This window comes from Mus caroli, unplaced genomic scaffold, assembly GCF_978045245.1.
Source record: "Mus caroli unplaced genomic scaffold, Mus_caroli_1 scaffold_2, whole genome shotgun sequence".
Lineage (NCBI taxonomy): Eukaryota > Metazoa > Chordata > Mammalia > Rodentia > Muridae > Mus > Mus caroli.
This window is the reverse complement of record NW_028227257.1, coordinates 88,658,896-88,685,794: the sequence shown is the minus strand read 5'-3', so window position 1 is coordinate 88,685,794 and position 26,899 is coordinate 88,658,896. Positions and strand designations below refer to the sequence as shown.

Genomic DNA, 26,899 nt, shown 5'->3' with positions numbered 1-26,899 from the left:
CAGAAAAGCACCTTTGCCCCTTATCATTTTCAGGTGGTAACTATCAGAATCAGAGGCATCCTTGGAAACCTCTGAAAGGGGCAGCAACAAGGCACTACTCTGCTTTTGATAATGAAACAGTAGAGTTCTGATACTTTATGGGTGAAAATAAGAAAACCAAGCTTGTTTTCTTAACTAGATATCTGAAGATGGAAGTAGAATTTTAGTGTAGTGTTGTTCTTTCGCTAATCCTAAGCACCCGGTGTCTGCCTCTCACCACCTACATCTTGATCCCAACAGCTCTTCTAACTAGTTGTAAAAAAATAAAAATTTCTTATGGATCTTATTGCATTGATGCTAATACACATCTCCAGCTACTTCTCAAAACCCAGGCCTCTTGCCCAGTTCCTAGGCAAAACTTGCCAGCTCTCCATCTTTCTCATAATCAGTCAGAAATACCTGGCTAAAATCAAATACCTACAAGCAAAAACGAAAGGTGTCTTTTGTCATGTGAGGCCAGCGCTGAGGGAATTTGGTTGGAGGATTCTGCTGGGAAGATAGGATCCAGTTGGTCCACTGCTGTCTCGCTAAGGCATTCAATGGCAGCTCGATAGCTGTGTGCCTCATGCAAGCAGCTGTTTCTGAGCATGCCCCCCATCTCCAGTGAGGCTTTTTGATTCTCATTAATCTGTCATTAGGTAAGAAAACTGAGGTGACTGGAAAAATCTCATTTGAGAAGCATTCCTCTCACCTAGAGGATCAAGGTATCTCAACAAAGATTTTGCTCAATCAGACATTCACCAACTCTGCTTTTCTGGGGTTTTGAGGTCTTGCTTGTTCCTATATTCAAAGAACCAAAGTGTTCAGTAAATGTCCCTGAACTTACTCTTCAGTGGAAGGGAAGCCACACATGTTGTATGAGTGCACACATGCCTGTGTACATGTGTGTTTTGCTAGGATTTAAATGCCTTCATGCATGCTTAGCAGCCTGGCATTCCCTCTTTTAGTTGTGCTAGGCACACTGTAATGTGCCATCCTTAGGCACACTGTGATGTGCCTGCCATCCAGCATATCCAGAAATTTTGTCAAATGGGACTGAAGCATCTCTCTGTCTTGGTGTCTGCCTATCTCTCTTGTCTTTTTCTCTCTGTCTCTCTCGGTCTCTGTCTCTCTCTCTCTCTCTCTCTGTATAGATTAGCATAGGTGCTTTTCTATCTCTGTCTGTAAAGTTAGCTTTGCCCTTGAAACATGCATATGCAGAGAAGGAGCCTAGAGCTTCTCCACAAGGTATTTCCCCCTACCCACTATGGAATAACTTCTTGGATTCACTATGATAATATTCAAAGAGATGAACTTGTTGTACCAACAGACATTCCCAGGGGAAAATCCTCTGGGGTATTGATTTATTTTAATTCCCACTAAGTGATGTCTCTCGCAGGAGATGATCTCTTACAGGATCCCATATGAAATCTCTTCTGTAAATGAATTGCTAATTGCTGTTAGCTTTGATGTGCTTATTCTAAGAGTTCAACAGTAGTGCTTGGGCATTGGAACTATAGTTCCTATGTAACGGGGACCCTCGAAAACACAAATTCACTTTAGACCTACAGTCACAAGAGTGGGTTCTGGTGATCCCAGCTACTCAGAGGCTGAATCAGGATTGTGAGGTTGAAGGCCAGCCCATTCTATTATGAGGCCGTATCTCCAAATAAAAAGTATTTACAAGATATAACAATGGTATAGTGTCTGTATCTCAAAACAAGCTTCCCATACTAGAGAAGTGGCTCTGTGGCTAAGACCATTTACTGCTTTTGCAGAGGACCAGGTCTGGCTCTCAAGCACCCACCTGGAGGCTCACAATCATCAATAACTCCAGTTGTAGGGAATTGGAAGCTTTCTTCTAACCTCTAAGAAGGGCATCTGGCACTCATGTGGGTGGTGCCTGTACATAAATGCAAGCGAACACTCATGTATATAAAAGGATTTTAGAATTTAAAACAAGCCCCTTCCTCCCAATGGTTCTGCTGGTCTTAATGTCTACCACCTTCACTAGGGTGTTGCCTTTAGTATTTCAGCAAAGCAAGCAGAGACTCAATCTCAGATTTTCTTACTCTGTCATGAGTCTGAGTTATGTCCTGCCTTGATCCTTTGCTGATTTTATTGCTGTTTCTGTTCTGTTTCCTCAGCCTCCCCAGGGTCTCACTGTATAGACCAGGCTGACCTTAATTTACAGAGATCTGCCTGCCTTTATCTCCCAAGCTCAGGGATTAAAGTCTCCCTGTCCTTTTCTTTTAGATTTTAGAAGACAGTGCTTTTATTTCTATTATATCTTCAGATGTTTATATACACTTCTGGTGTAGCTTGGTAGGATAGAGCTAGTAAAGACTAGAACGGTTCTTAACTGTGTCACCACCTGGTCCAGCCTGGTCATGGACCAGGTTCATCAAGGTAGGAGGGCACCATAGAGCAGAGCAATTCCCACCACAGCCCACACTCAGCCTTCTGCGTGCCTGGGCTTCACCTCTAATCTTTTTTCAGTTGTTGAGGTTCTCCTCAGGTCGTTTGTTCACTTAATTGTACCTCTTCAAGGCTTTGATTCCTCAGATGGAGTCATTTTCAGTTCTGTCCTGTGTCTAGGAGGGAAGATCCTATTAGTGTTCCCCCTCGAAGCTTTCTGAGGCTCCTTCTAATTCTGAGACTTGGCAGAGCCAGGCTCCTGTTTTCTGTCTCCCTTCTCTGTCCGCTAGAGAACCCCTAAGCTGGAGGTGAGACGCTCAGCCACCTGTGCTGTTGGATTCCCTTTCACTAGAGCAAGTAAGGGCTTTTCGTTAATTTCTGTTTTGGTTTAAGTTAGGCTTTTAGAGACTGCTGAGCTGAAGTTTTGCTGAATTCCCAAAACACTAAACTGCCTGTGTTCCTGCTCAGCTTTCATTTTCTAATTGGAACAAGGCACAATATTGTAACAGAAAACTGCAATTAATTTTCTAAAATAGTGGCAACTTCCACATTATAATAACTTTGGTTGTAACCAAGTGAAAGCACAATAACAAAATTACTAATGAAGCCAGAAATAGTCAGATACCAAGTTGCTCCTTCAGTTTGTATGTATAAGCCCTGTGTTACTCTGGAAAAGAGTAAGGGTTACGGCCAGGGCTCAAGGACAAGGGATTTACTAGGCATTCTCAACCAGGAAGTAGGAATAAAAAGAAGGATTAGTATCTTCCAATGGGAGTGTTAACATGTCACGTTCTTTTCCCTAAGGCATGGACTGTCCTTCCTCAACAGATGCAAAGTATAGGCAGACAAATGGTTTAGAGCTGGAGCTAAGTAGTAGAGTGCTTTTCTACCCCATGCAAGACCAGATTCTATCCCCAGCACTACAAGGAGAAAGAACTGGAAACAATTCTCAGTATATTAGAGGCTCAAGGAACTTGAAGCTCAGTGCTTCTGGCCCACATACCACCACCCCGCTTTCTCTCTTTCTGTAGAAGTGATGGACAAGAGAACCATCATTTAACTTGGTTGGGGGAATATGAGCCTATTTATTGAAAATGGTTTGTTTATGCAGTATAGTTGTATTTAAAGGCTCAGTATTGCCCTGGTTAGCCATGTGGAAGATGTATTAGAATGTCTGTCTGGTTTTCATGTGTTTGTGATGCTAGAGGTTGAACCAGACATCAGAGCCTGCACATACAACTGAGCTACACCCACAGCTCTCTTCCCTTCTTGGTTTTATGAGTTCTGCTGTTTAGTGGTGAGCTCTCATCTGGTTTACTTGAGAAATTGATGGGTATTCCATGTTCTAAGCTTTCTGGGTCATGTTAACCATCATCCTAGTGTTAGTGCCCTGGAAAGATTAAGGGCTAGAACTGAGCCAGGAGTGATGCACACCTGAGCCCAGCACTTGAGAACTAGAGGTGTAGGATTCAAGGTTAGCTGTGAGGTAGCTCAACAGGTCAAGGCACCTGCCACTAAGTCTGACCTGAATTTAATCCTTTAAACACACATAGTGAAAGGAGAAAACTAGCTCTCAAAAGGTACCCTCAGACCTCCACATACATATTATATCACAGACATACACACTCATAAAGCAAAATATCCTTACACACAAAATAAAAATAAATCTTACAAGAAAAAAAAAAAGCCTAGACTATAGGAAAAAAAGCACAACAATATCCACCAAAGAAGATTAATTGGAAAGACATGATATGCAAAGTGCTCATCTTCCTGTAATTTCCATTGTAGCTTAGATCCTGAATCTGGGTGTGTGCCTGAGCCATTCGTCCTGGCCAGCATTCATATGACTTCTCATACACGGGACCCCCTGGACCATCCTACATTTATTTTAATGTGTCTAATCTTCACCACTATCCTGCCCCAGATCATAATCTTACACATCTCTGCATCTGAATTTTAAAACTTTAATTTTCAAAGGTGATCCAAACTCTGACTTGGTGAAGAACACTCAGAAGTCCAAGGGTCTGAATTATTTCTTAATCTTGGGGAAGCAGGTTTGGCTTTGAGTGGGGAGTTGATACTGAAATGACAGACTCTGTATTTTTATCTATTGGAAGGGTACCATTTCTTCACGGGGAGATTGGGACAGAAGCAAGACAGCTTTGTTGTCAAAACTGATTTACCTCTTCCCAAGATTCTGCCCTCATTAATTTCCTTAAAGCTGCCTGTCAGTTGATTAAAAGCTGTTTCCGCTGCAATTATCTTAAAGTTGACTTCTGCGATGTAGCACAAAGCGTCTATCCTCAAAACGTTCCTCTCTTCAGAACATTGCAGAAAAGTAGGAGGGGCAAGTTAAAAGTCAGAGGTGTCTCTGATGTGATTTGTCAGAGGAGGGGAGAACAAGATACAAAATTAAAAATAACATTAGAACTGCCATCAGAGCCATTCGTTCAGGAGAATTTTTCCATGACAGTCACACAGCTCTGATGATCCCCTCACACATACTCACCCCACGGTGTCTCTCTTAGCAGAATGGAGTCCATACTACATGTCTTCTCAAAAGAAAATTGTGCTGTGTGCCTCCTGTAGGTATTAAACTGAAACTCTTAGGACCCAGGGAGCTCTGAATTAAGAGTTTATTAGACTGGGCGTGTAGTTCAGCAACTGAGTACTTGCCTAGCATGTGAGCAGCCCTAGTGAATCACCAGTAGTGGAAGGGAAAGTAGGGTATGTTTCCTCCACCACCTACAGCAAGGCTAGATAGCAGTTTGAAAAAGTCCCTAAAACCAAGAACTAAGAGTGTTTTGTAACAAAAAATAAGAGAAAGAAAATGTAAATTCACATTGGACCTGCGTTTATAAATACGAGGAGCAGAATTATTCTGTGACACTGGGGAGTGGCTGTTGCATCTGAATTGGAGAAATCAGTAGCTAAGGATGTTAGCCTTGGTGTTGAATGTAATAAGAATGGAGTCAAGGTTTCAATATGCATTCAGGAATGTGAGAGAGGGTCTTTCATTATGTCTAATTAATGTTTCTCATCACTTCCTTCCACCTCCCTCCACTCTTTTTTTTTCAGAGAGAGAGAGAGAGAGAGAGAGAGAGAGAGAGAGAGAGAGAAAGGGGGGGGGTCTCTGTACAGCCCTGGCTGTCCTGGAACTCACTTTGTAGACCAGGCTGGCCTCGAACTCAGAAATCCACCTGCCTCTGCCTCCAGAGTGCTGGGATTAAAGGTGTGCGCCACCACGCCCGGCCTCCCTCCACTCTTTGAATTAAATTCAGGACATCTCAGAATTTTGCTTCTGTCAAGGTCCAGGTACTAAGCTGAGTCTAGGAATATAACAGTGACCAGAGACCTCTTGTGCATCTCAGTTAATAATTTGCTGCTTTTGTTTTGTTTTGTTTGTTTGTTTGGTATTGGGGGCTATGGTTGAGACCATCCTGCTAGGTAGCCTAGACTGGCCTTGAATTCATGATCCTCCGGTTTTAGCTTCCTAAGTTCTGGGATCACAAGCGTGTCCCAGCATGCCAGGCCAACCCCTGCTTCTGGATTGGTCTTATCATTTCCACTTCCAAAATCTTTATTGTGTTTGGCACCCAGGAGGCATGAGTTGTTAGTTTTGTGAGTGTGTGTGTCATTGAGTTCTGTGTGTTATGTGCTTCCCAGTTCCTCCATGCACATAATCTGTTCACTGCCATCAGTGTACACAGTAAACCATAATTGAGCAAAGGCACCAAGGAGGAGCTTCTTTTGAAAACAGGGAGTCACTTATTCATTGTGATTCCGCTATTCTTGTGTTGACCAAATAAAAAGAGGAAAATTAGGGGACTGGAGAGATGACTCAGCAGTTAAGAGCACTGACTGCTCTCTCACAGGTCCTGAGGTCAATTTCCAGCAACCACATGGTAGCTCACAACCATCTGTAATGGGGATCCTGTACTCTCTTCTGGTGTGACTGAAGACAGCTACAGTGTTCTCACTTACATGAAATAAATAAATAAATCTTTTTTTTTTAAATAGAAGAAAGATAATGAAAAAAAGGAGGAAAATTAACTATCTTGGTATTCTCATCGTTGTTGTCTTTTTAAAAAGATGTATTTATTATTATACATAAGTATATTGTAGCTGTCTTCAGATGCACCCTCTCTCATTACGGGTGGTTGTAAGCCACCATGTGGTTGCTGTGATTTGAACTCAGGACCTTTGGCAGAGCAGTCAGTGTTCCTACCTGCTGAGCCATCTCACCAGCCCCCCTCATTATTGTTTTGTAATAAACACTTCATTAGTCTTTCTCTTTTCTTGAAACAGTCTTTCGCTCTAGCTCAGTAGATCATGAATTTATGATCTTTCTGCCTCACCTCCAGAGTGCTAGGATTGATTGCAAGTATATGCCACCATATACGGTTTCAAATAACTACTTTAAAAAGATAGACTTTGAGGCTGGAAAGATGACTCGGTGGTTAAGAATCCATACTTCTGTTGCAGAGGACCAAAGTTCAGATCTCACACCATGTTGAGTGACTCACAACCACCTATGACTCTAGTTCCAAGGGGATCTGATTCTTTTTATAGCCTTTTGAAGCACATAGATACACACACACACACAAATAAGTAAAAAGATTGGGGGGGTGGCAGCACTGAAATAAAGTTCAGCAATTAAGAGGACCTGAGTTCAGTTACCAGAACCCATGTCAGGTGGCTCACAGCTAGCTGCAATTTCAGCTCCAAGGGATTCAAATCCTCTTCTGGCATCTGTGAATTTTATTTTATATATATACACACACACATATATGCATATATATATAAATAATGATTTGAGTCAACAAGATGGTTTATGATTAGGTTTGGCACCAAACCTAATGATCTGAGTTCATTCAATTCCTGGAATCCACATGATACAAGAAGAGATCTGACTCCTACAAGTTGGCCTCTGTCCTATACTAGTGTGCCATGGCATTCATGAGAGCATTCACACACACACGCACAGAAACATAAATGCTTTTTTTTTAAAGATTTATTTATTATTATACATAAGTTCACTGTAGCTGACTTCAGATGCACCAGAAGAGGGTGTCAGATCTCATTATGGGTGGTTGTGAGCCACCATGTGGTTGCTGGGATTTGAACTCAGGACCTTCGGAAGAGCAATCAGTGCCCTTACCTGCTGAGCCATCTCACCAGCCCGAAACATAAATGCTTAAAAGAAAAATTTAATCCACACCAGGAGTGTTGGCGTGTGGTTAAGTGGAAGAGTGTTTGACTAGTAGTATTCATAAGGTCCTGGGTTTTATCTTTAGGACATAAAAGTAAATACACAGGCCTTAGAGATAGCAAATGTTACTCAAGTTTCTTAGAATTCCGGGGATGTGATAGTAGTAGTAGAACCCTCACCTAGCATTTACAGAATTTTACATTAGATCCCTAACACTACAAAAAGAAAGAAAACTAAAGCTAGGCATGGTGATACATGCCTATAATTCAGCATCCCAGATGTTGAGACAGGGATTGTAAGTTTCAGGCCACCCTAAGCTGTACAGCAAGGTCAAACCTATCTCCAAAAAAAAAAAAAAAAAAAAGTATTAGTGTGCCACCCTCCACCGCCTGCCCTAGGATATGTGTTTCTTGGCCTTTGATTAAGGCACCCATCAATCCAGTGTTTCTTGTCATCTTCTTTCCACTTATCTTTCCCATCTTATTAGGCAATTGGTTTTCTTCTATCACCTTCTTTTGAAAACTTAAAGTATCCGTGCTTTCTAACAGGTTTTCCATCCCAGGGCCCTTCTATCCTCCATTTCTCCTTTCTTGAGCCAGCTTCCATTGTATTAAGGTAACATAGATCCACCAACTGCATTAGACCCCTAGCCAGCACTATAAAGTTCCAGTTTCACTGGTGATGTACATAAAAGCAACACAAGTTTTTTTTTCTCCTAGCTTCTTAACTGGCTGGCTCTGAGCAATGCAGTTTGTTGCTGAGCTAATGGCCTGAGTTTTATTGACATGCAGTAGAAAAGAAGGGTTAAAGGCTATAGCATGCTTTTCCTGTGCTGTGTTGTATTGTGTTGTGTTTTGGGACAGGCTTTTATAGAGCCTAGACTTCTCTAGAATGCCTTGTGTAGCACAAGCAAGCCTCAGATTGGAATCTTCTGCCTCTACCTCTGTGGTGCTAGGATTATCATATGCACCACTATGCCCAGATTTCTCTGCGTTTTAAAGGTTTTCCACTAATCTTTCATTCTTTTTTATACTCTCCTAAACAGGAAAAAAAAAATGCTTTCAGTTTTAGGAACTTTGTCTTTTGTTCCTACCGAAGCTGAAGTTTAAGCAGGTGATACAAAGAATACCATATAAGTGGAGGGATCATAATCTTCCTCTGCTCCCTTAGAACTGTAAAGCTTTGGCAACCTGACCCATTCTCTGTTGATGTGCTGAGACCGTATGAGCACTAAAATCTGTTCATTCTAGCATACTGATTCTCATTTCCTTTATAGCTGATAGACAGAATGAAAATGCTGTACTTTAAAGGGGAGAGGTGTGCTGTTATCACCTGTCATGTTCTAGGGTATTAGCTACAGCTAAAGAAGGCGAGACTAGGACTTTTCAGGCATGAATCAGCGGTTCTGTTTTGTATCCAACCTTGCATAGAGTCCCCAGGTTTTCATAATTCTCTTCCAATGTCCTAGAATTAAGTAGTGTACCTCATGGGAAGTCACTTTTGTCCTGGGGTCATAGAGATTGGCAGACTACTAGCTTGACCTTTCACATCCCCTGATGAATTTCAGGACACTTGAACAATCTTAAGGAAACCTTTCTTTGAACTATATTCATTGAACCTTAGCTAAGGCAAAGCTATCCCCTACCTACACTGATGCCCTATCTGTGCAGATGGACTTGATCCCGTCCCCACTGCAGGCCCCATTGAGTCTCACAGCCAACCTGGTCTCTGGTTTAGACAGACTAGTGACTGAGATCATTCATGTTTCACAGTAGCTGGAGCTATCAAACATTTGTCAATATTGGGGAAATTATTGCCTAGTTCACTTTCTCATCTCCAGCTTCTAGGTTCTAGGATCACAGATGTGCGCAGTCATTCCAGGCCAGGAGTTTCTTAGTACATCAAGCATAGTTAGGACTCAAGCCAAAGCCAATTCTGTGTGTAGGTAAAAGCTCAATCAGCTTTAGGACCATAGCAGAACCAGTCTGGAAGAGTGCCAACAGCTACTGAACACATTGCTCAGTGCCATACCTGAAAAGTTACTGATAATCAGGATTCTGTCTGTGTGACAATAGCATGGAATGTGCATGCATTATAGAGACTGTTGGTGAAGGCCTTTCTAGTTGATAAACAAAGCACACATACCCAATATTTTTAAATCCAAGACTGCTTGGTTTGAGCAGATTATAGAGGAAGCCCTTAGTTTGATTTTTTACCTCTTTGGAGTGGGACATTGAGGTAGGGTCATACCATGTAGCCTAAGCTGACCGCAAAACTGAGGTCCTCTTACCCAGCCTCAAGAGCTGAGGTGGAAGGATCATTTGATACAAACATTGAAGGACAGTTTGGGCAAGCATGCACCACCCCAGTTTTTTACTTCATTACTTTTTTTTTTTAGTCTCTTTTTAAAAATTTTTTAAGTGTTCATACAAGCATATTCTTTTCTCTCCCCCTTTAGTCTCTTATTAGAATAATCAGAAAAATAATTATCATCCAGTGTGGTGGAGCACACCTTTAATCCCAGCACTCTGGAGGCAGAGGCAGGGGCCGATAGATCTCTGAGTTTGAAACCAGCCTAGTCTACAGAGCAAGTTGCAGGACAACCAGAGCTACAGAGAGACCCTATCTGGAAAAACACAAAAAACACACAAAGAATTAGATATGGCTAAGATAGAAGGATCATTTGAACACAAAAATTGAAGGGCAGCTTGGGCAAGCCCCTGTTACCAAACTATCCTAAATTTCATTCACATATATCTTTCTGAACTGCCTGCCTCTGCCATCCCTAAGCAAGTAAAGGTAAAGAAAGTTCATCCCTACAGTGTAGTTTAAAACCATGGAGGCTAGAACAAATGCAGAGATACATGAGAAGAGACAGAGGAAATGAGTCTCCATTCCTGTCCCTTCACAGACCCTTTCTAAAGATCCTAGATGAACGTTCCCAGCAACAGGATCAGCAGCTACTGTTTATAAGCTTGTGCCATGCCAGACAACAATTTTTATGTCCCTCCATGCCCAAGTTTCTCTAGTTATTTGAATGCAAATGTGTTGTTGTTTGTGGTGGGGGTTGGTTGATCCTGTTCTCCCCATTTCCCTGCCATCTGCTGTACTCAGCATGTAACCCGGGGCCTGTACTCACTTTTTTTCTTTTTCTTTTTCCTTTTTTTTTTTTTTTTGAGCTAGAACATCACATAGCCCAGGCTAGTTTTTAATTTTCTGTACTGAAAAATGTCTGGTCATCCTGTCTCTACCTTCTGAGTGCTGGGATTTCAGTTGTGTAATACCAGGCCAAGTTTATGTGGTGCTGGAGATCAAATGCAGGGCTTCATGCATGCTTAGGCAAGCGTTCTACCAATTGGGCTGCATTCTCAGCCTTGAATGTGGGAGACTTTTAGGCTGAGATCAAGACAAGTTGTTATGTAGTCACATCAGGGTTCAAAGTTAGGTCCAAGTAAATGTCCCTGTCTTTTCATTTCTCTCCTCCCTGCCTCAGTCTCTGACCAAAGGCTCTTTTGAAAGGATTCTCAGGTCAGAGACCTTGTAGCTGGATTTCCCTTCAGCCCAAACTCCTGAGGGTGCAGCCAGGTCACCCTCAGGACAGAGTAGCTTGGGAAGATAACAGAAGTCACTAAAAGGGAAAGTTCTGCCTTTGAAGAAGGAGATCCATCTAATGGTGGTTTATATAAGCTAGAAGGCACTCACAAGAAGAAGGTTCCTCTCTGCTCTGCTCCCCACATCTGAATACACCTTTTGGGTTTCCTTAACAATAGCAATTTTAACAGTGCTTTTAATTAGATGAATTAAGAATGTTCTCTGATGTTGTCACCCCCTCCCGCCCCCCTATCACCTCCAATTCCCTATTACTGTGAGAGATCTGGGTTTCCATAGTAACAATACTACCAGCTCAGGTTGCCTTTCACTGGTTATGCTGGTCAGAAGAAAGTTATGGCCATTCCATTTTGTGTGGCAGGCTGTGGGTGAGACCTTTAAGGTCCTGATGATAGAGGGATGAGGGGAGGGGTACTGAGAGGCTAAGATGTTAAGTGTGCTCCTAAAAGAGACCTTGCTCTCTGGAAAGTGAAAGGGCTCCCACTCCTCCTTCACCAGAGTCTCAAATATGAGTTGAAAGTCAGTCCATTCCAGCCTAAAGTTTCCTCCCTTCCCTGTGGTTTATTGATCCTTGCATTTTATTATTTTTGATAACAAGTCATTTCTCCTCCCATTCTCTCTCTCTCTCCTATCCAGAGAGTTTTCAATGTCCTTTACCCCATGCCTGCAGACCAACGGAGACACGTCAGCATCAACTCTGCCCGTTGGCTACCTGAGCCAGGGCTTGGTTTGGCCTATGGCACCAACAAAGGAGACCTGGTGATCTGCCGACCAGAGTGAGTTGCTCAAGGGAGGGTGTGAGGAACGGGTGGGGTATGGACACTATCTGATAAGAGGACTAAACAAAATAGTACTTACTTGTAGGCCTGGCCAGACAGGTAGGTCCTTTTACATGGACAATCTAAAACCTGCTAGAGAGGTATTGGAGGGAGCATGTGAAAAAGATGAGTAGAGGGATGAAGTTCAAAACAAGCCTGGATTACATAACAAGACCCTATCTTAAAAAAGAGAGGGGATTAAAAAAAATCCTCTGTTTTATGTTGGTCCCTGAACCACCTTCTCTCAAGATGAAGTTAGCTCTTCATTCCAAATAGTGTCAAAAAAACTGTTTTAGTTGTTGGGTATAGTCAGGTACCCATATGATCCCAACTGTTTTAGAGGATGAAGCAGGAGGATCATGAGTTCAAGTCCAGTGCAGGTTATATGGTGAGCTCCAGTTTCAGAGTGACAGAGAGCTGAGAGTGTGGCTCAGTGATAGAGTCTAGGATATGTAAGTTCTTAGGTTCAATCTCTGACATTGCTAAAACAAAGCAAAGCAAAACCTAGACACTTCAGTGGTTGCTTTCTTGAATCTAGACAGTGTTGTATTTTCCTTTGTTGTTTCTTATCTGTTTAGTGATAGCAAAGTCCTCTTAGGCAAAAGAGTGGATATCAAAGGTTCTTTTTAAAAACCTTTTCTAGAAAAATTCAACAAGTGGTCTAATGTTTATATAAATGCAACAGACAGAAACTTAAGAAATAAAATTGAGTGGTCAGTGGTGGCGCACACCTTTAATCCCAGCACTTGGGAGGCAGAGGCAAGTGAAATTCTGAGTTCAAGGCCAACCTGATGTACAGAGTGAGTTCCAGGAGAGCCAGGACTACAGAGAGAAACCCTGTCTTGGAAAAGAAAGAAAGAAAGAAAGAAAGAAAGAAAGAAAGAAAGAAAGAAAGAAAGAAAGAAAGAAAGAAAGAAAGAAAGAAAGGGAGAGAGAGAGAGAGAGAGAGAGAGAATGAGAATATGAGAATTGAAGCTAGCATGGTTTCTCACACCTTTAGTTCCAATGTTCAGAAAGCAGAGGTAGGCGGATCTCTGTGAGTTCAAGGCCAACCTGATCTAACCCTGACTTCTTCGACAGCCAGGACTGTTGAACCTAAATAAAATTAAGAACCGCCTCCACCACCACCACCACCAAAAAAAATCTGGGAATGGTTCAGCAGTTGAGAGCACTGTTTCTCTTGCAAAAGACCCAGGTTAGGTTCTCAGCACTCAACCATTTGTAACTCCAGTTCCAGGGGACTTGACTTCCTCTTCTGATCTCCATGTGTACCAGGATACACATGCATATACATACATGCAGACAAACATACACACAAAATAGCATTATTCTATCTTTTTAATATCATGAAATTATAAGTTATAAAACTATAAAATGTAACGATATGTTGTTATATAACTATATAATAAAGTATACTTTAAAAACATACACATAAGATAAATAAATCAAACCAACTGGTCAGTCTACTGATCTCCAACAGACTGTGTCTGTGTCCTGCTGTTTTTACTAGAAGCTGTAGCTCAGAATAGTGGCAGCAGACTGAAAAGCTCAGTGTAGAGTCATGGTGATGATTCTCTGCCTTTGAAGTGAGGAAGAAAGGGGAGCAGGAGTGCATCTGACCTAATGACACCCTTTTCCCTTCTCTGGCTTTTTGAGGGATAGAGGTCTCTTCAGCCACATACTCGAGATCCTGGAATCAGCCTGATTTATTATTAGTTTCTAGACCCAGCCAGGTGGAGAGTGTGAAGCTCTGCTTCACTGCAGAGCAGGCTGATTGCTGTGTGTGAGGCACTGCGGGGTTCCTGCTGACTAAATGCCACTTCTGTCTCCAGGCTGCCCTAATGCTGCTCTTCACTCAGTGCAGTCTTCTAGAGTGTTGTACAGGCCCGAGTGCTTGTTGTGACTGTTGTTCAAGGCTTTTGGCCTTTGGGAGTGCCCACATTGTCTTTATTTCTATTTATTTATTTTTCCAGACAAGATCTTATGTATTCAGTCTAGCCTCAGAATTTATATCACCAAGGAAGATTGTGAACTTCTGACCCTCTTTGCCTCCACCTTCCAGGTGCTGAGATGATAGCCATGTGACATCATACCCAGTTTATGTTGTTCTAAGGCTTTGTACATTAATTTGCTAGGTAACCATTCTTCAACTGATATACATCCTCACCTTCCATATTGCCTTTGTGCTTTGGGGGGACCTTGATGTGGGGAGGAGGGGTTGGTTGTTTGTTGTTTGTTTGCTTGCTTGCTTGCTTGCTTGCTTTTCCTGTTTTGGATCAGTTCTTGTGGCCTGGTAGGTATCTGGTGATTGACCCTATCAGCTCTCAGCTGAGTTGACAGTGGCATTAGGGAGGGAAAACCTGGTTCATTACAACCAGCAGTATCTTGATTCCATCTTGAATATTTGGATACCCTCCCCAAAAGAGGTTGTAACTCTGACCCTGTGAAGTTGCTCTTGTAGAAGGGAGAGGGCCTTGTTCTGTTTTTTTTTTCTTTTCTTTTTTTTTTTTTTTTGGGGGGGGGGGCTTGTTCTGAATGCTACTTGCTCCTAAGTGTCTATGTCCAGGAATGCTCTCTCACTACTCCCTTGTGTCTTTCCATAACAAAGCCTACATACATCTCTGAGCTACTTTTAGTACAGATGCTGGACCTAGCACTTTTTGCCCTTTCTCTGTGCTGTCTCTGGTCCAGAATCTATGTGGGTTCTCAAGTGCTTTTCCCCAAACCACATGAAGCTGGCTGGCTATCTTAGTTCTTCTTCTTAGGAATTCCTAAGATAAATCTAGTAGATATCCTTTTCCAAAATCGGTATAGAATTCTGGACTAGAATTTTATTCATGCTAACATTATAGTTAGAGGCATTTTTTTTCCTGTTTTTTCCACAATTTGATTTTACCCTTGGCTCTCACAACTCACCTTTGTCCCTAGCAAAGTACTCTAGGCCTCTCCCTTGCAAAGCAATGCCCCTCCAGAGGCACACTCTAACCCAGTTTGTAGTCACTCCTCCTCCTAGATGCCATGCCTCAAACCCTAGCCCACGTATTTGGTGTGAGTCACAGACTCCTCAGCCAAACATGAAGGTGGCTTTGGCCTCTATTTTCTCTCTTCTCCCCATATGTTGTCTTCAGCATCCCAGAGTCTTACTGAGCCTAAACCATCTTGGGCTTCTAGGAGCTCAAGCCTATTCCTAAATAAAAATGGGCACTAGACCATGGGACAGTCCTATCCCAGGCCAAGTGGGGGTAACTTACTACCAGTTATGGTTCTGCTATTTATTTATTCTGATTTCTTGGGACCCTGTAGCTGTAAGACAGGAAATTTAGGGTCTCATAAACATTTAGCCTGGATGAGACTTTGTCTTAAGTTCTGCAAAGTTACCCCAAGATCTCCGTATGTAGCCATGGCTGACTGACCTTGACACATATTATAGCCTAGATTTCCTCAAACTCCCCAATCACAGGCACTTTCCACTATACTGGACTTCAAGCTCAGCCATATCTTTTATTTTTACTGCAGACAAAGTAAGAATGTTATCTTAGGCCTCCTCACAGATCACTTTTAGAATTGGGCCTCTTAATTTTCCAATTGAGATCTCTTTCCTACAACTGATATTTAAGCCTTTTCTCATTAAAAAATCCTTCTAAAACCACGTATGGTGTTGCATGCCTATAATCCCATCACCCAAGTGGCTGAAGCAAGAGAATTGTCTTGCGTTTGAACATGGGTTGGATAGCAAGACTCTATCTCAAAAAGTGAAACATAAAACAACGCCTTTGAGAGTCTTTTTTCTTTTTTTAAAGAAAGCAATATATTCTCTCCTGCATAAAAATATACCACAGGAACACACCCATGCTTTTATAATTCCCTAAGACCTCTAGGTCCTATTTAGGTGAACCGGGTGTCTGGTTCACCTAAAGGAAATAAGCCAGTGTTAACATCTGTGATTGATAGGCCTCTTGCCTAGACGAAGAACAAATAGAGAACTAGCAGCTTAGAGTGCCAGTCTGTTTCATAGGCAGCTGCTTAAGGCTTGCTGTCTGTCCCAGTGTGACGCAGTTCCCTGGCACACCCATTCCCAAGGGCACAGAATCTAGCCCACCAGCTGGGCCAAGATTGCAGCCCTCCCCCAAAACAGGTGGTTGTCTGCCTTTGTCCAGGCACAGGCAGCTGCACTGCATTTTGTGCTCTCAGTGCTGCTCTTCATTCTTTTCCATTGTCTCAGCCTCAGTACTCAGCCAAGCACAAAGACTGGGAACAAGCTTCTTGGGTATCTCTTGGTATCTCTTGTGAAGTCTTACTTGTCAGTAGACAAAGGCTTTAAAAAATACCCCGTCTCACCCTAGGAAAGAGCTCTTAGGACTAGTGAAAAGACTCCCTTGACCCTGTACCAGGCTCTCACACCATGATGGCAGAGAAGCTCAGTAATCCCTTTCCCCTTCCTGGTAATGAGCTGTATCGCACTACTTCCAAGCTGCTGTGCCTCTGGCTGATTGCCAGCCTAGCCAGCACCACTGAGCCTCACAGTGAATGTAAGGACCACTGCTGGCTTCATGGCTTCCCTGTAAATGAGGGTGAGGGGAGATGTTACTAGACAGAAGGCAGAATAGAGTTTAGCAGAAGAGAAGCAACCTCCGAGTGCCTGGAACCTTGGCTAAGGACGGCACTCCTTATAAAGCCTCAGTTCAGTCAGAGGGAGCTACCTGTGTGAATGGTAATTATAATCAAGCATTATTAGCCAAGGAGGGGAAAGGCATATTTTGGAATGAAAAGGGGAGCCAGAACTGCCACAGAGACTCTGCTTCAGGCTAGCCAGGAGAGCCAGGTGCCAGGACTTTCCCTCACCATAGAGATGGTGCAAATAACTGCTAGTCTTCCTGGAAGCAGTCATCAGAGGCATCCCTGAGACTGTCAGATGAGGAGTGTTCTTAGGAAGGTGCAAAGTTCCAAGCCACAGATCTTGTGAACAGAACATTGGGATCACTGAGAAAGCAAGGCTGGCTTTTCCTTCTACTCAAGGAGCCCAGGAGGGCCCCAGCAGTGAGACTGATTGAGCCACACCCAGAAACAGAGCCTAGAGAGGCTGCTGAAGAGAACTGGGTGCTGTGTAGAAGTCCATTTGAAACACTGCTTCTTGTAGACCTTCTCAGTCTTTATCCCTTTGTATGTTTGTCTAGCTCCCAAGAAGAACCTAGAACAGTGTCTCAATCATCCTTACCAAGTCCCAAGAAAGAAAGAGCTGGCTGAAAATCATTCTTTAACTAAAATGCAGAATCAGTGACATTTAGTCACCAGAAAAGGTCTCATCACCTCTGATCCTTGAGTACAGTACTCAGATATGAAATCAAGTCCAAAACGTCCTTGCCATTGTCAGGCTCACTGGCCACAAAGACAGAGCAGTGAGACAGGGCTCAAACTCAAGACCCTCCATCCTTACCCTCCCAGATGCTAGTACAGGTCTGTACCTGTAATTACACACCCAGTTGTGACGTCTTCTGTAAGTAGCCTAGTCCACAGCTCATAAGGGATGGTATGTGCAGCCTGATTGGAGTATTTTATGGGAGTCCATGACTTGCAGTGTCATGTTGATGGTCCCAGAACAGACTGGTTCTTCCATAGTTTCCTTTCTGAGACAGGAAGAAGGCTCCTGGCCACAGTACATGATTTGTTGTAGGCTTGCTGTGAACAGTTTGTTGTCACTAACTAACCCTGAGTAACAGGAATTACAGAGGAGGGATTTGGCAGAGGCCCACATGGTATTGCAACCTGTCAATAAATCTTGACAAGTTTGTACATCCAAGGCTTCTTGGCAGCTGGCTTCACATAGAGATAATGCAGCCAGAATTTGCTCACCAAAAAGTGCTATTTTGAGAGGATCTGCAGTTTGTCTCTGGCCATTTGTCTTTTCCTAATACAAGGCTACCTCTCTCCTTTGCTCTCCAGTAGTCTTTAGACCACAGAAATAACTCTTTGTAGAAATGAGACTCTACTCTATAGAGAGGTCTAGTTAAAAGTTCAGTGAGCATGAGGTATACAAGCATGTAAGAGAGTAGAGCAAGAGGAAGCTAGCATTCCCTCAGGTGAAACCTCTACCAGAATGACAGGCTCTGTGCAGCTAGATCTAGGGTCTCCCCAATTCTGCTGCCTTCTGCACATGGCAGCCCACTGTAGTCCTTGCTCATTCATGCCTGTGCTGACTCATCAGGATTGGAAAAGAAGCCCCTCAAACTTCTCCCCAAACTCACCTTCTTCTAGCTGACTTCCATCTCTTGTTCCCTAGGCATGTTCTGTTGTCAAAGGAGAGTGACACTGCCCCCAGGTTGCAAACTGACATACCAGAGTATATCATAATCTATTTAGGCTGCCTTAGCAAAACACATAGACCTGGTGGCTTAAACAACAAATACTGATTTTCTTACAGTTCTGGAGGTTGCAATGACAACCATCAGAGGTTTCCTGAGAGGGCTGACTTCCTTGTTTATTGGTGCCTACCATCTCACCATGTCACTACTGAGCCTCTAAGAAAGAGTCCTTCCTTCCTCTTCTGGTTACACCATAGTCCTATCAGGTTAGGGCCCATCCTGATGGCCTCCCTTAACCTTCTAAACACTGGTGTTGGAGTTTAGAATAGGAAGTTGGAAGAACAGAGCTCTTCAGGAACTTGATTTCCTGACTTGTTTAGGAGAACTTTGGAGTAATTTAGATATCATTTAGGCTGTCTACGAGAGCTAATTAGTGAACTTTAAAAACTTGTTTGGTTAGTTAGATATATCAGTGAGTGAAGGTACAACTCCCACACATTATCCTCAAAACCTTCACATGCCTGTCATACCATGTGACACACACACTATACTAGATAAATATTTAATAATATTTAATAAATACAAAATGCCTATTTTAGGAGGGGTTGGGGAGATGGCTCAATAGTTAAGAGCACTTACTGTTCTTTTTATTTTAATTGGATTTTTTTTTCTTTTTTCTCTTTAATTTGTTTGTTTGGTTTTTTGAGACAGTTTCTCTGTGTCATCCTGGCTGTCCTAGAACTCACTCTATAAACCATGCTAGCCTTCAACTTAGAGATCCACCTGGCTCTGCCTCCTGAGTGCTAGGATTTGCATGTAATGTTTATGCAATATATTCTGATAATTTTCCTCTCCACCAACTCTTCTCAGACCCTCCCCATTCATCCAACTCCATGCCCTTTGTCTCTCTCTCTTAAAAAACAAAAACAAAAAGAAAGCAGGAAACACAAACACACAAAACCATATAAGTGGAAACTAGAATATACAAGTAAAAGAAACAGTGGGACAAACTAGTGCCCAGACAAAGCAATGCAAGACAAAAGTCTACATAAATATCTCTGAGCTAATTTTGTGTTGGCTAACTAACTGCTCCTGGGCATGAACCTTAACTTGAAGTGTGGTTAATATTCCCAGTGAAATGTGATTGGAGAAAATTAACTTTTTCTTTGCAAGCAGCTATCATTGTGAGTGGCTTCTTGGCTAGAAGTGGTAACCATGTCAACTTTTCCCGTCTTAGCACTGGGAGCTCATCTAGCTGTCCAGGTCCTGTGCATGTTACCGCAGTCTCTGTGAGTCTGTATGTACATCAGCCTGTTATAGCTGGGGAATAATATTTCCTTAGAGTCATCTTCCACCTCTAGCTCTTAGAATCTCTCCTCCACCTCCTCTGCATAGCTCTCTGGACCCTGAGGGGAAGGGTTTGATGAAGATATCCCATTTAGGAGTGAGTGTTCCAAAGTCTCTTATTCTCTGCACGTCGTCTAGTTGTGGGTTTCTGTGTTGATTATCATCTACTGCATCATCTACAACTGCTCTGATGATGGCAGAGTGAAGTATTGGCCTGTGGGTAGAGCCAATGTCATTAGGATCATTTTACTGTTGTGTTCTTTTAACAGATGATAGTGTTGGTTTTCCTCTAGGCCAACTGGTATCGGTCTCAGGGTTTTGACCACCTAGCAGTATCAGGCAGGGGTTCCATTTCATGGGGTGAACTTAAATAACTTAGATCCAGTTACTGAGTGGTTAGCTACTTCCACAACATGTAAGCCACGATTGCACTACCATGTCTCTCTGGGTTCAATTCCTAGCACTTCCCTGGCAGCTAATAACAAGCTGATAAGTTCTGGGGGATCCAACACCCTTGTTTGGCTTCAACAGGCCCCAAACATGCCTCTGGTGCACATGTGTAAGTTGAAACACTCACACATACATGTAAAATAAAAGAAATCTTTAAAAAACCAACCCCCCTGCCAGGCAGTGGCGTACACCTTTAATCCCAGCACTTGGGAGGCAGAGGCAGGCAGATTTCTGAGTTTGAGGCCAGCCTGGTCTATAGAGTGAGTTCCAAGACAGCCAGGGATACACAGAGAAACCCTGTCTCGAAAACAAACAAACAAACAAACAACAAAAACAAAAACAACCCCCCCCAAAAAAAACAAAAAACAACCCCCTTTCCCACTTCTTGTTCCTCCAGCCATCACTACCCTATTCTCAGCCAGTGTCTGTTACAAGTCAATACTTCATCAGAGAAGGATCTTTAATTTTCTCTTCATTTATTTTGTGATATAGTTTCATATAGCCTAGACTAGCCTGGAATTCTCAATCTTTCTACCTTTATCTCCCAAGTTGCTAGCAGTATAGTTATTTACCATTCTGCCTGGCTAGGGAGGACTCTTCCAAAGCAAGATAGTCTGTGTCTGTATTGGTAAAGATTTAACCTGGGGCCTTATGCATGCTAACTAGGCACTTTATTAGTACTGAATCCCCAGAAGCTGTTTGTGTTTAGGGATCTACATTGTCATGTAGGACTGTAGCTTTTGGTGACAAGTCTTTGTAGAAAAGGAAGTGATCAATGCTTCCCTCTGGCATGGGGAGAAGCTGCCCATGGAACTAAGACTTGGTAGCCCGGGGAACACAGCAGGTAGAGCACTGCAGACAGTCCACCTGAATGAACTACAGCTTAACCTGCTGAGCCTGGCCAAGGAGGCTCTCCAGCCACAAAAGAAAGTGGCCCAGCCATTCATCTCAGGTAGATAAGGTTGTTGAGGTGCTTCTGTTCTTTCTCTTATCAATCGGAGAGGACTTGGGCACAAGTGACTGCTTTTTGAGAACTGAGTTAATCCTTCTGACAGCTGTCCATGGCATGTTTCTCCAGTAAGTTCCCTCTAGCCTCTTGTTCACTGTCTCTACCAATGTTTTTCTAAAAGATACTTGGAACTTGCTGCATATCTGATACTGGTATTTTTAATTGCCTCTTGGCTCCAAGAAGAAGCCTGTTGAAGGCATTTGGAATATTCAACATACATGAGATGCTCCAATATTGAGCACCCTATTGCTGGAGCTTTCTGGACCTTCTCCTTTCTGAATGGACCACCCCACCACAACCCCCAAGTCCAGGACTTGTCAAGAATTCCTGACCACCTCTCTGATACCTTTCACCTTTTATTTCTCACCTTTCCCAATGGACCATCAGGGCCTTAAACTCTGGCATCGAGTACTACTGGGACCAGCTAAGTGAAACAGTCTTCACTGTCCACTCAAGTAGCAGGAGCAGCGAGCGGCCTGGGTAAGCTACAGTCGGAAAGTCCTGTGTTTGAGGGTCTCTGGATGTTTGCTCAACCATAGTAGCCTTTCATTGATGTGTTACATGTCTTAGGCTTTTACGTACAGTCAAAAGAAGACAGAGCCTAAAAAGATTACTTGGTGGTTAGTAGTACATACTGCTTTTACAGGACCTGAATTTGGTTCCCAGCCGTATATCAGGCAACTTACAACCACTTGTAACTCCAGGTCCAGGGATGCCTGATGCCTCTGGTCTCTGTGGGCACTCATATCTGCATTCATATCCTCATACCCATACACAAATGTATGTCACGTAATTGCAAAAGAAGACAAAACCCTTACTCTTGGAGTCTTATTGTAGAACACATGCCTTCTCTAATTCTGGCCATGGTGTCTGTGCACACTTGGAGTGAAAATAAGGAGCCCAGGAGAAAAACTCTGCCCTGTGAAATCTGCTCATTTGCCCAAGGAGAATTGAGGAGTGGAGTATCGCTTTAAGATGACTAGGGGCCACAAGGACCAAGCTGCTAATGGCTATAGCCCATGGCCACTGAAAATAGAAATCTGGTACTAATCATCTTTTTCACTTAATCCACTAATGAAACCCAGGACATTATAAAGCAAAGCACTGGTTCACTGGGAGACCTAAGGCAGGTGCCGCTTGCTCTAGGGACTGCAGGGTACAGCTAGAAAAATAATCCCAGAAGAAGCGAAAAGTGAAGTCTGGAACTCAGCTGTCCTGCCTGTCCTAGGCTCAAAAGTCTATGTCTGAGAAATATCCAAAAAAAAAAAAGGCGAGCACTACTCTGGCTACTGGGCTTTATTTGTGGGTAGCTGTGCTCTCAACCTACCAGGCTCTTTTTTCACGGCTGCCATAAAGAAGTTCTTGTAGTATCATGGCTCTCCCTTCTTAGGCTGTGGGCCTGGAATTGCTATGGAATCCAAGACTTCTGGAAAGGACCCACCCAAGCTCTTCTGACTTCTTGTCTTTTTCACCTAGAACCAGCAGAGCCACATGGCGGACAGACAGAGACATGGGTTTGATGAATGCAATTGGGTTGCAACCTCGGAACCCAACCACCTCTGTGACATCTCAGGGTACCCAGACTCTGGCCCTCCAGTTGCAGAATGCTGAAACACAGACTGAGAGGGAGGAAGAGGAACCAGGGGCAGCATCTTCAGGTCCTGGTGAAGGTAGGAGCCGGGGACATCTGACTGAAAATCATCTGTCCTCTCGGGGAGAATAAGATCTATGCTCATGGAGGACCAAAAAGCATGCTTGGAAAGTGAGATTCCATAGGGAGTGCTCCTTCCAGAGCCAAGGCAGGGTCCCTAGCTTATCTCCCCTCAGCTAGCATGGCATATTGGTACTGCTCAAGTGAAATTCTTGGTGCTCCTCTGGTAGCAGTGTTTTGATGTAGATACAGCTGGGCATACCAGCAGTCCTTCCTCTCACCTACTTCAGGTATGACACTGCCAGCATCAGCCGTGCTTTCTGCTGGCCTCACACATTTAAGAACCAATTAGCACTTCCCAGTGGTAGGGCTCAAGCCACTTTGTAACCCATCAGCAACTTCGTTCAGCAGGCTGTTCTCACTCTCCTTACCTCCTACCTCCAGCCCTTTGCTGCTCCTAGTTCTACACAAGGTAGCGTCTAAACAGACTTTCTAGTTCTCATCAAGCTATTTGCTTGAAAGACCATGGAAGGAGAAGCCCTGATGTGCATCAGGCCAAGAGTAACAAATCTGCTGATATTGCCTCCAGGGAATGGCTTTCTACACTGCTGCTCTCTCTCCATGGGCCCTTTCCTTCTCCCTGCCATGAACTGAAATGTTCAAAGTTAAATCCCTTTTCTCATTTGCAGCCTAGTCCATCTCTCACATCTGAAGTCCAGGGCTCTTTATGGAGTAGAAACCCCTTGCTGGGGACATGAGCAGCTGGCAGTATTAGCTGAGCCAGCCAGCTGCAGCCTTGAGCCTAAGTGAGATGGAGGAGGAAGAAGAGGAGGAAGAGACAGATGAAATCTCATTCAGCCATCTCCAGGCCCATTTTTGCAGGGATTTATGGACTCTGAGCCACCCTGGAATCTCTGAAGCTCATTCCCAGAAGTTTAGGTTCTCTAAGTTCTCAAGGAACCACTGCTTCTCCAGCAGAGCCAGAAAGTACTCTCAGCTGGGGCAGTGGTCTCTTAAGAGGACCTGATGAGGCAAGTATCATGGAGACTTACCCACACGGAAGAGATTCTAAGAATGAGCTGCCATGCTTCCCCTCAGAGCTTGGAGTTGAGTGATGCTAAACAGCCAACAGCTAGGCAGCTGGCACCTTCAGTGTGATAGGGATCTTGGGAGGGACAAGGAAGGGCCAGGACTTCTCTATGGGGTCAGGGAAGCCGAGTCCTTGAGCTGAGTAGTAGTTAGACAGAATGTGCTGGCAGGAGCATTTGAGCATGTGCAGGAACCCTGAGTTGGAAACTATATCATGTGGACAGAGGCCCACTAGCAGGTGTTTTGTTTGAGGAAAGCCTGGCACACGTTGAGAATTGAGGCTAGATGTATGCGCAGAGTTGCTTATAGAATTCCCAGGTGGAGGGCGACTTCTGTCCGAAAGGTAAGGTACAGCGGTGGCTGTGAGCAGAATTTGCTGCTGAAGAGATGTGTACCTCCTAGTAGTGTCTGATCTCCCACAAGAATCCTGTCTTTGTCTTGCTGATTTTGGACTGCAGGTTATTTCTTCTTGTTTGGGAGTTGTTTGGGAGTTGGGGACTAGGGTGGGTAGAAGGGTAGAAGCAGACCTTTTCAGGTTTTAAGGGCTTGAACCTTATTTCTTGTTCCTCCCCATCTCTGGCTTCCTTAAAGCAGAGCGGGAAGTTGCTGGTCCAGAAGCCCAGCAGACAGCAGCATCAGGAGTCCTGGCAGAATCGAAAGCTTCTGTCCTCAGCCCTGCAAACTCCTCTCAGAGCTCCGGACCCCACCACCACCACCACCACCACCGCCCCCCCCCCCACACACACACACACAGAGCCAGCTTCTCCACGAATAGTAGCCCATTTCAAAAACTAGACAGAAAGGGAAGGTGGGCTGCAAGAGGAAGTGAGGAGTTGGTTGCTAAGTGCCCTCTGGAGCTCTGATTCCAGATAATGGTTGTCAGTGTTCTCCTTACCTGCACTCTCTCATCCAGAGGCAGGCACAATAGCTCCTCACTATTTAAGTAGACTGAACTGGTGGCCAGGTCTCCAGAGGCATACATAGGAGAAGCCTAGTTGAAGTTAGCCCTCTGGGTTTGGCTGTATACCACCCCACCTCACACACCCACGCTTACCAGGGCCTGGATTTGTTAGTTTGAGAACCAGATCTGGTTGTAGTAATCATCGTCCTGTAGCCAGCCACTCCTTACATTATATAAACCCAATAGAACCTGTCTGCTTCTCATTTTCTTTTTCTAAAAATCTGAGAGTCTGGGAGTGTAGCTCAGAGGTAGAGCACATGTGTGAGGTGCTGTTCACTTGCTTGCACTCCCACCTCTCCAAACAACTAAGAGCCGCTCAGCCATTTGTAACACTTGAGAAACTCTCCACAAGGGAATTTGCTCTTATACTTGCCAGGCTTTAAGCAGGAAGTTCTGTTGGAACTGCTGTGGGACGTGAATGTTAGTTACCCTGCCACATGCTACCCTACTCCAGGAGGCAGCACAGAGAGTGAGAAAAGCTCACTGTTGCTCCCAGCTCTGGTGCACATGGAGTACATGGCCAACATGTAGCTGGCATTCAAGTAGTGTGTAGAACAAATGAATGGAACCACAGGAGGCCCTATCTCCCTGCTTCTTGGAGAACTCCATGGCTCTGCCTCTCAGCCTTGGGCCTTTTTCTGTTGTGGTGAAGATAAAAGTTAAAACAGCATTCACAGTTCAGGCCCCAGGCCAGGGGAAAACAAGTGCCATTATGGAAGAGCTAGAACATTGCACGTGCACTCGCGTGTGTACACACACACACACACACATATATATGATGGGAAGTACACGGTCTTAGTTCCCAGTTCCTTTCTCCTCCTTGGCTGTATACCACCCCCAGAATTAAATGCAGCTGAAGGGCATTATGGGAAGTTGCTGATCCCACCTGTCTTCTGCATTCAGAACTTGCCAAGGGAACAGTCTGCCAACAGCACTAACCTGGTTTGAAACTCTAAAAGAAATACGTAAGCTCCTGGGGAAGAGGCGGCAGAGTTGCCCACTGTGGTCACCATTGCTCAGATGCAGGTCTAGTGGGGCCTCAGGCTTTCTTTCCTCTTGAGAATATACCAGCTGCCTCTTAGCCTCACCTTATCATTCTAGGAGAGAAACACAGCTTAGGATTTTGGGCTGAGGCTGCTCACGCTCAGCCCCAGCAGCTGTTACATGCACATCTCTCAATGTCCCATCCACTATTTTTCAGCGTCTCATTATTTTTCCTTTGTCTCATTGTATGAAGCACCATGAACTGACAGGTTTTAGAAAAGGAATCACGTGAATCATATAATGAAACCGTGCCTCGTCCCTCAAAGGGCAAGTCCATAAGGGAGGCAGACATAGAAAGATTTCTCCTGAAGCAGAATAAGACCCAGTTTTAAAGTTGCCTTGAGGCTGGAGCTGCTATGTGCAGCATGGCAAATAGACATTTCATCCTAGACCATGTATTAGCACTGCCCAGAGATGAATAAGATCTCCAGGAAGGTCCAGCAGCAAGAGATGTAGTCACTAGTAACTGAGTCAGAAAAAAGGTATGTAGCATTGTTGGAGCTCCAACTGTTACAGCCTCTACTCATGAGTGAAAGATGTGGCATTTATACTGACCCCTGAACCTGAGCTTGTATAGTATCTCAATATGCATAGTCAGGGAGCAGAGCTGGGTCAGCTTTAGAAAAGACTGTTATGTGCATTGATTGAATAGGTCAAGAATATGATGAGGGTCTAGTCAGAAAGTCCTCAACTGTCAAAGAGATTTTTGAGAGCTCTGGAGCTGCTGAGCTTTGAGCAGTTGTGGCCTTAACTAGAGCTCGGTTAACTAAGAATTAGAGGTAAAAGTGGGCAGATCTCTGAATTCAAGGTCAACCTGGTCTACTGATCAAGTCTCAGAACAGCCAGAGCTACACAGAGAAACCTTGTGTTACTCAGGGGGAAAAAGAACTAAACCCCTAGTGACAACACCTGGAAATAGGATGGGAAGAGAGAAGAGAGGCAGTTAGGAAGTAGCCAAGTGGGGGAGTCGGGAG

General features: G+C 43.8%; 1 protein-coding gene across 4 annotated transcripts in view; it reads left to right on the top strand.

The window, feature by feature from the left end:
* The window catches only part of Ambra1 (autophagy and beclin 1 regulator 1), a 181,213-nt gene that overhangs the window by 151,177 nt on the left and 3,137 nt on the right, over positions 1 to 26,899 (top strand). For all 4 annotated transcript variants that reach the window (XM_021182592.3, XM_021182585.3, XM_021182606.3 and 1 more), the window contains 3 exons: positions 11,894 to 12,033; positions 21,568 to 21,660; positions 22,657 to 22,850. In XM_021182592.3, the coding sequence (XP_021038251.1) occupies positions 11,894 to 12,033; positions 21,568 to 21,660; positions 22,657 to 22,850 (427 nt within the window). The remainder of the gene's footprint in view (positions 1 to 11,893; positions 12,034 to 21,567; positions 21,661 to 22,656; positions 22,851 to 26,899) is intronic.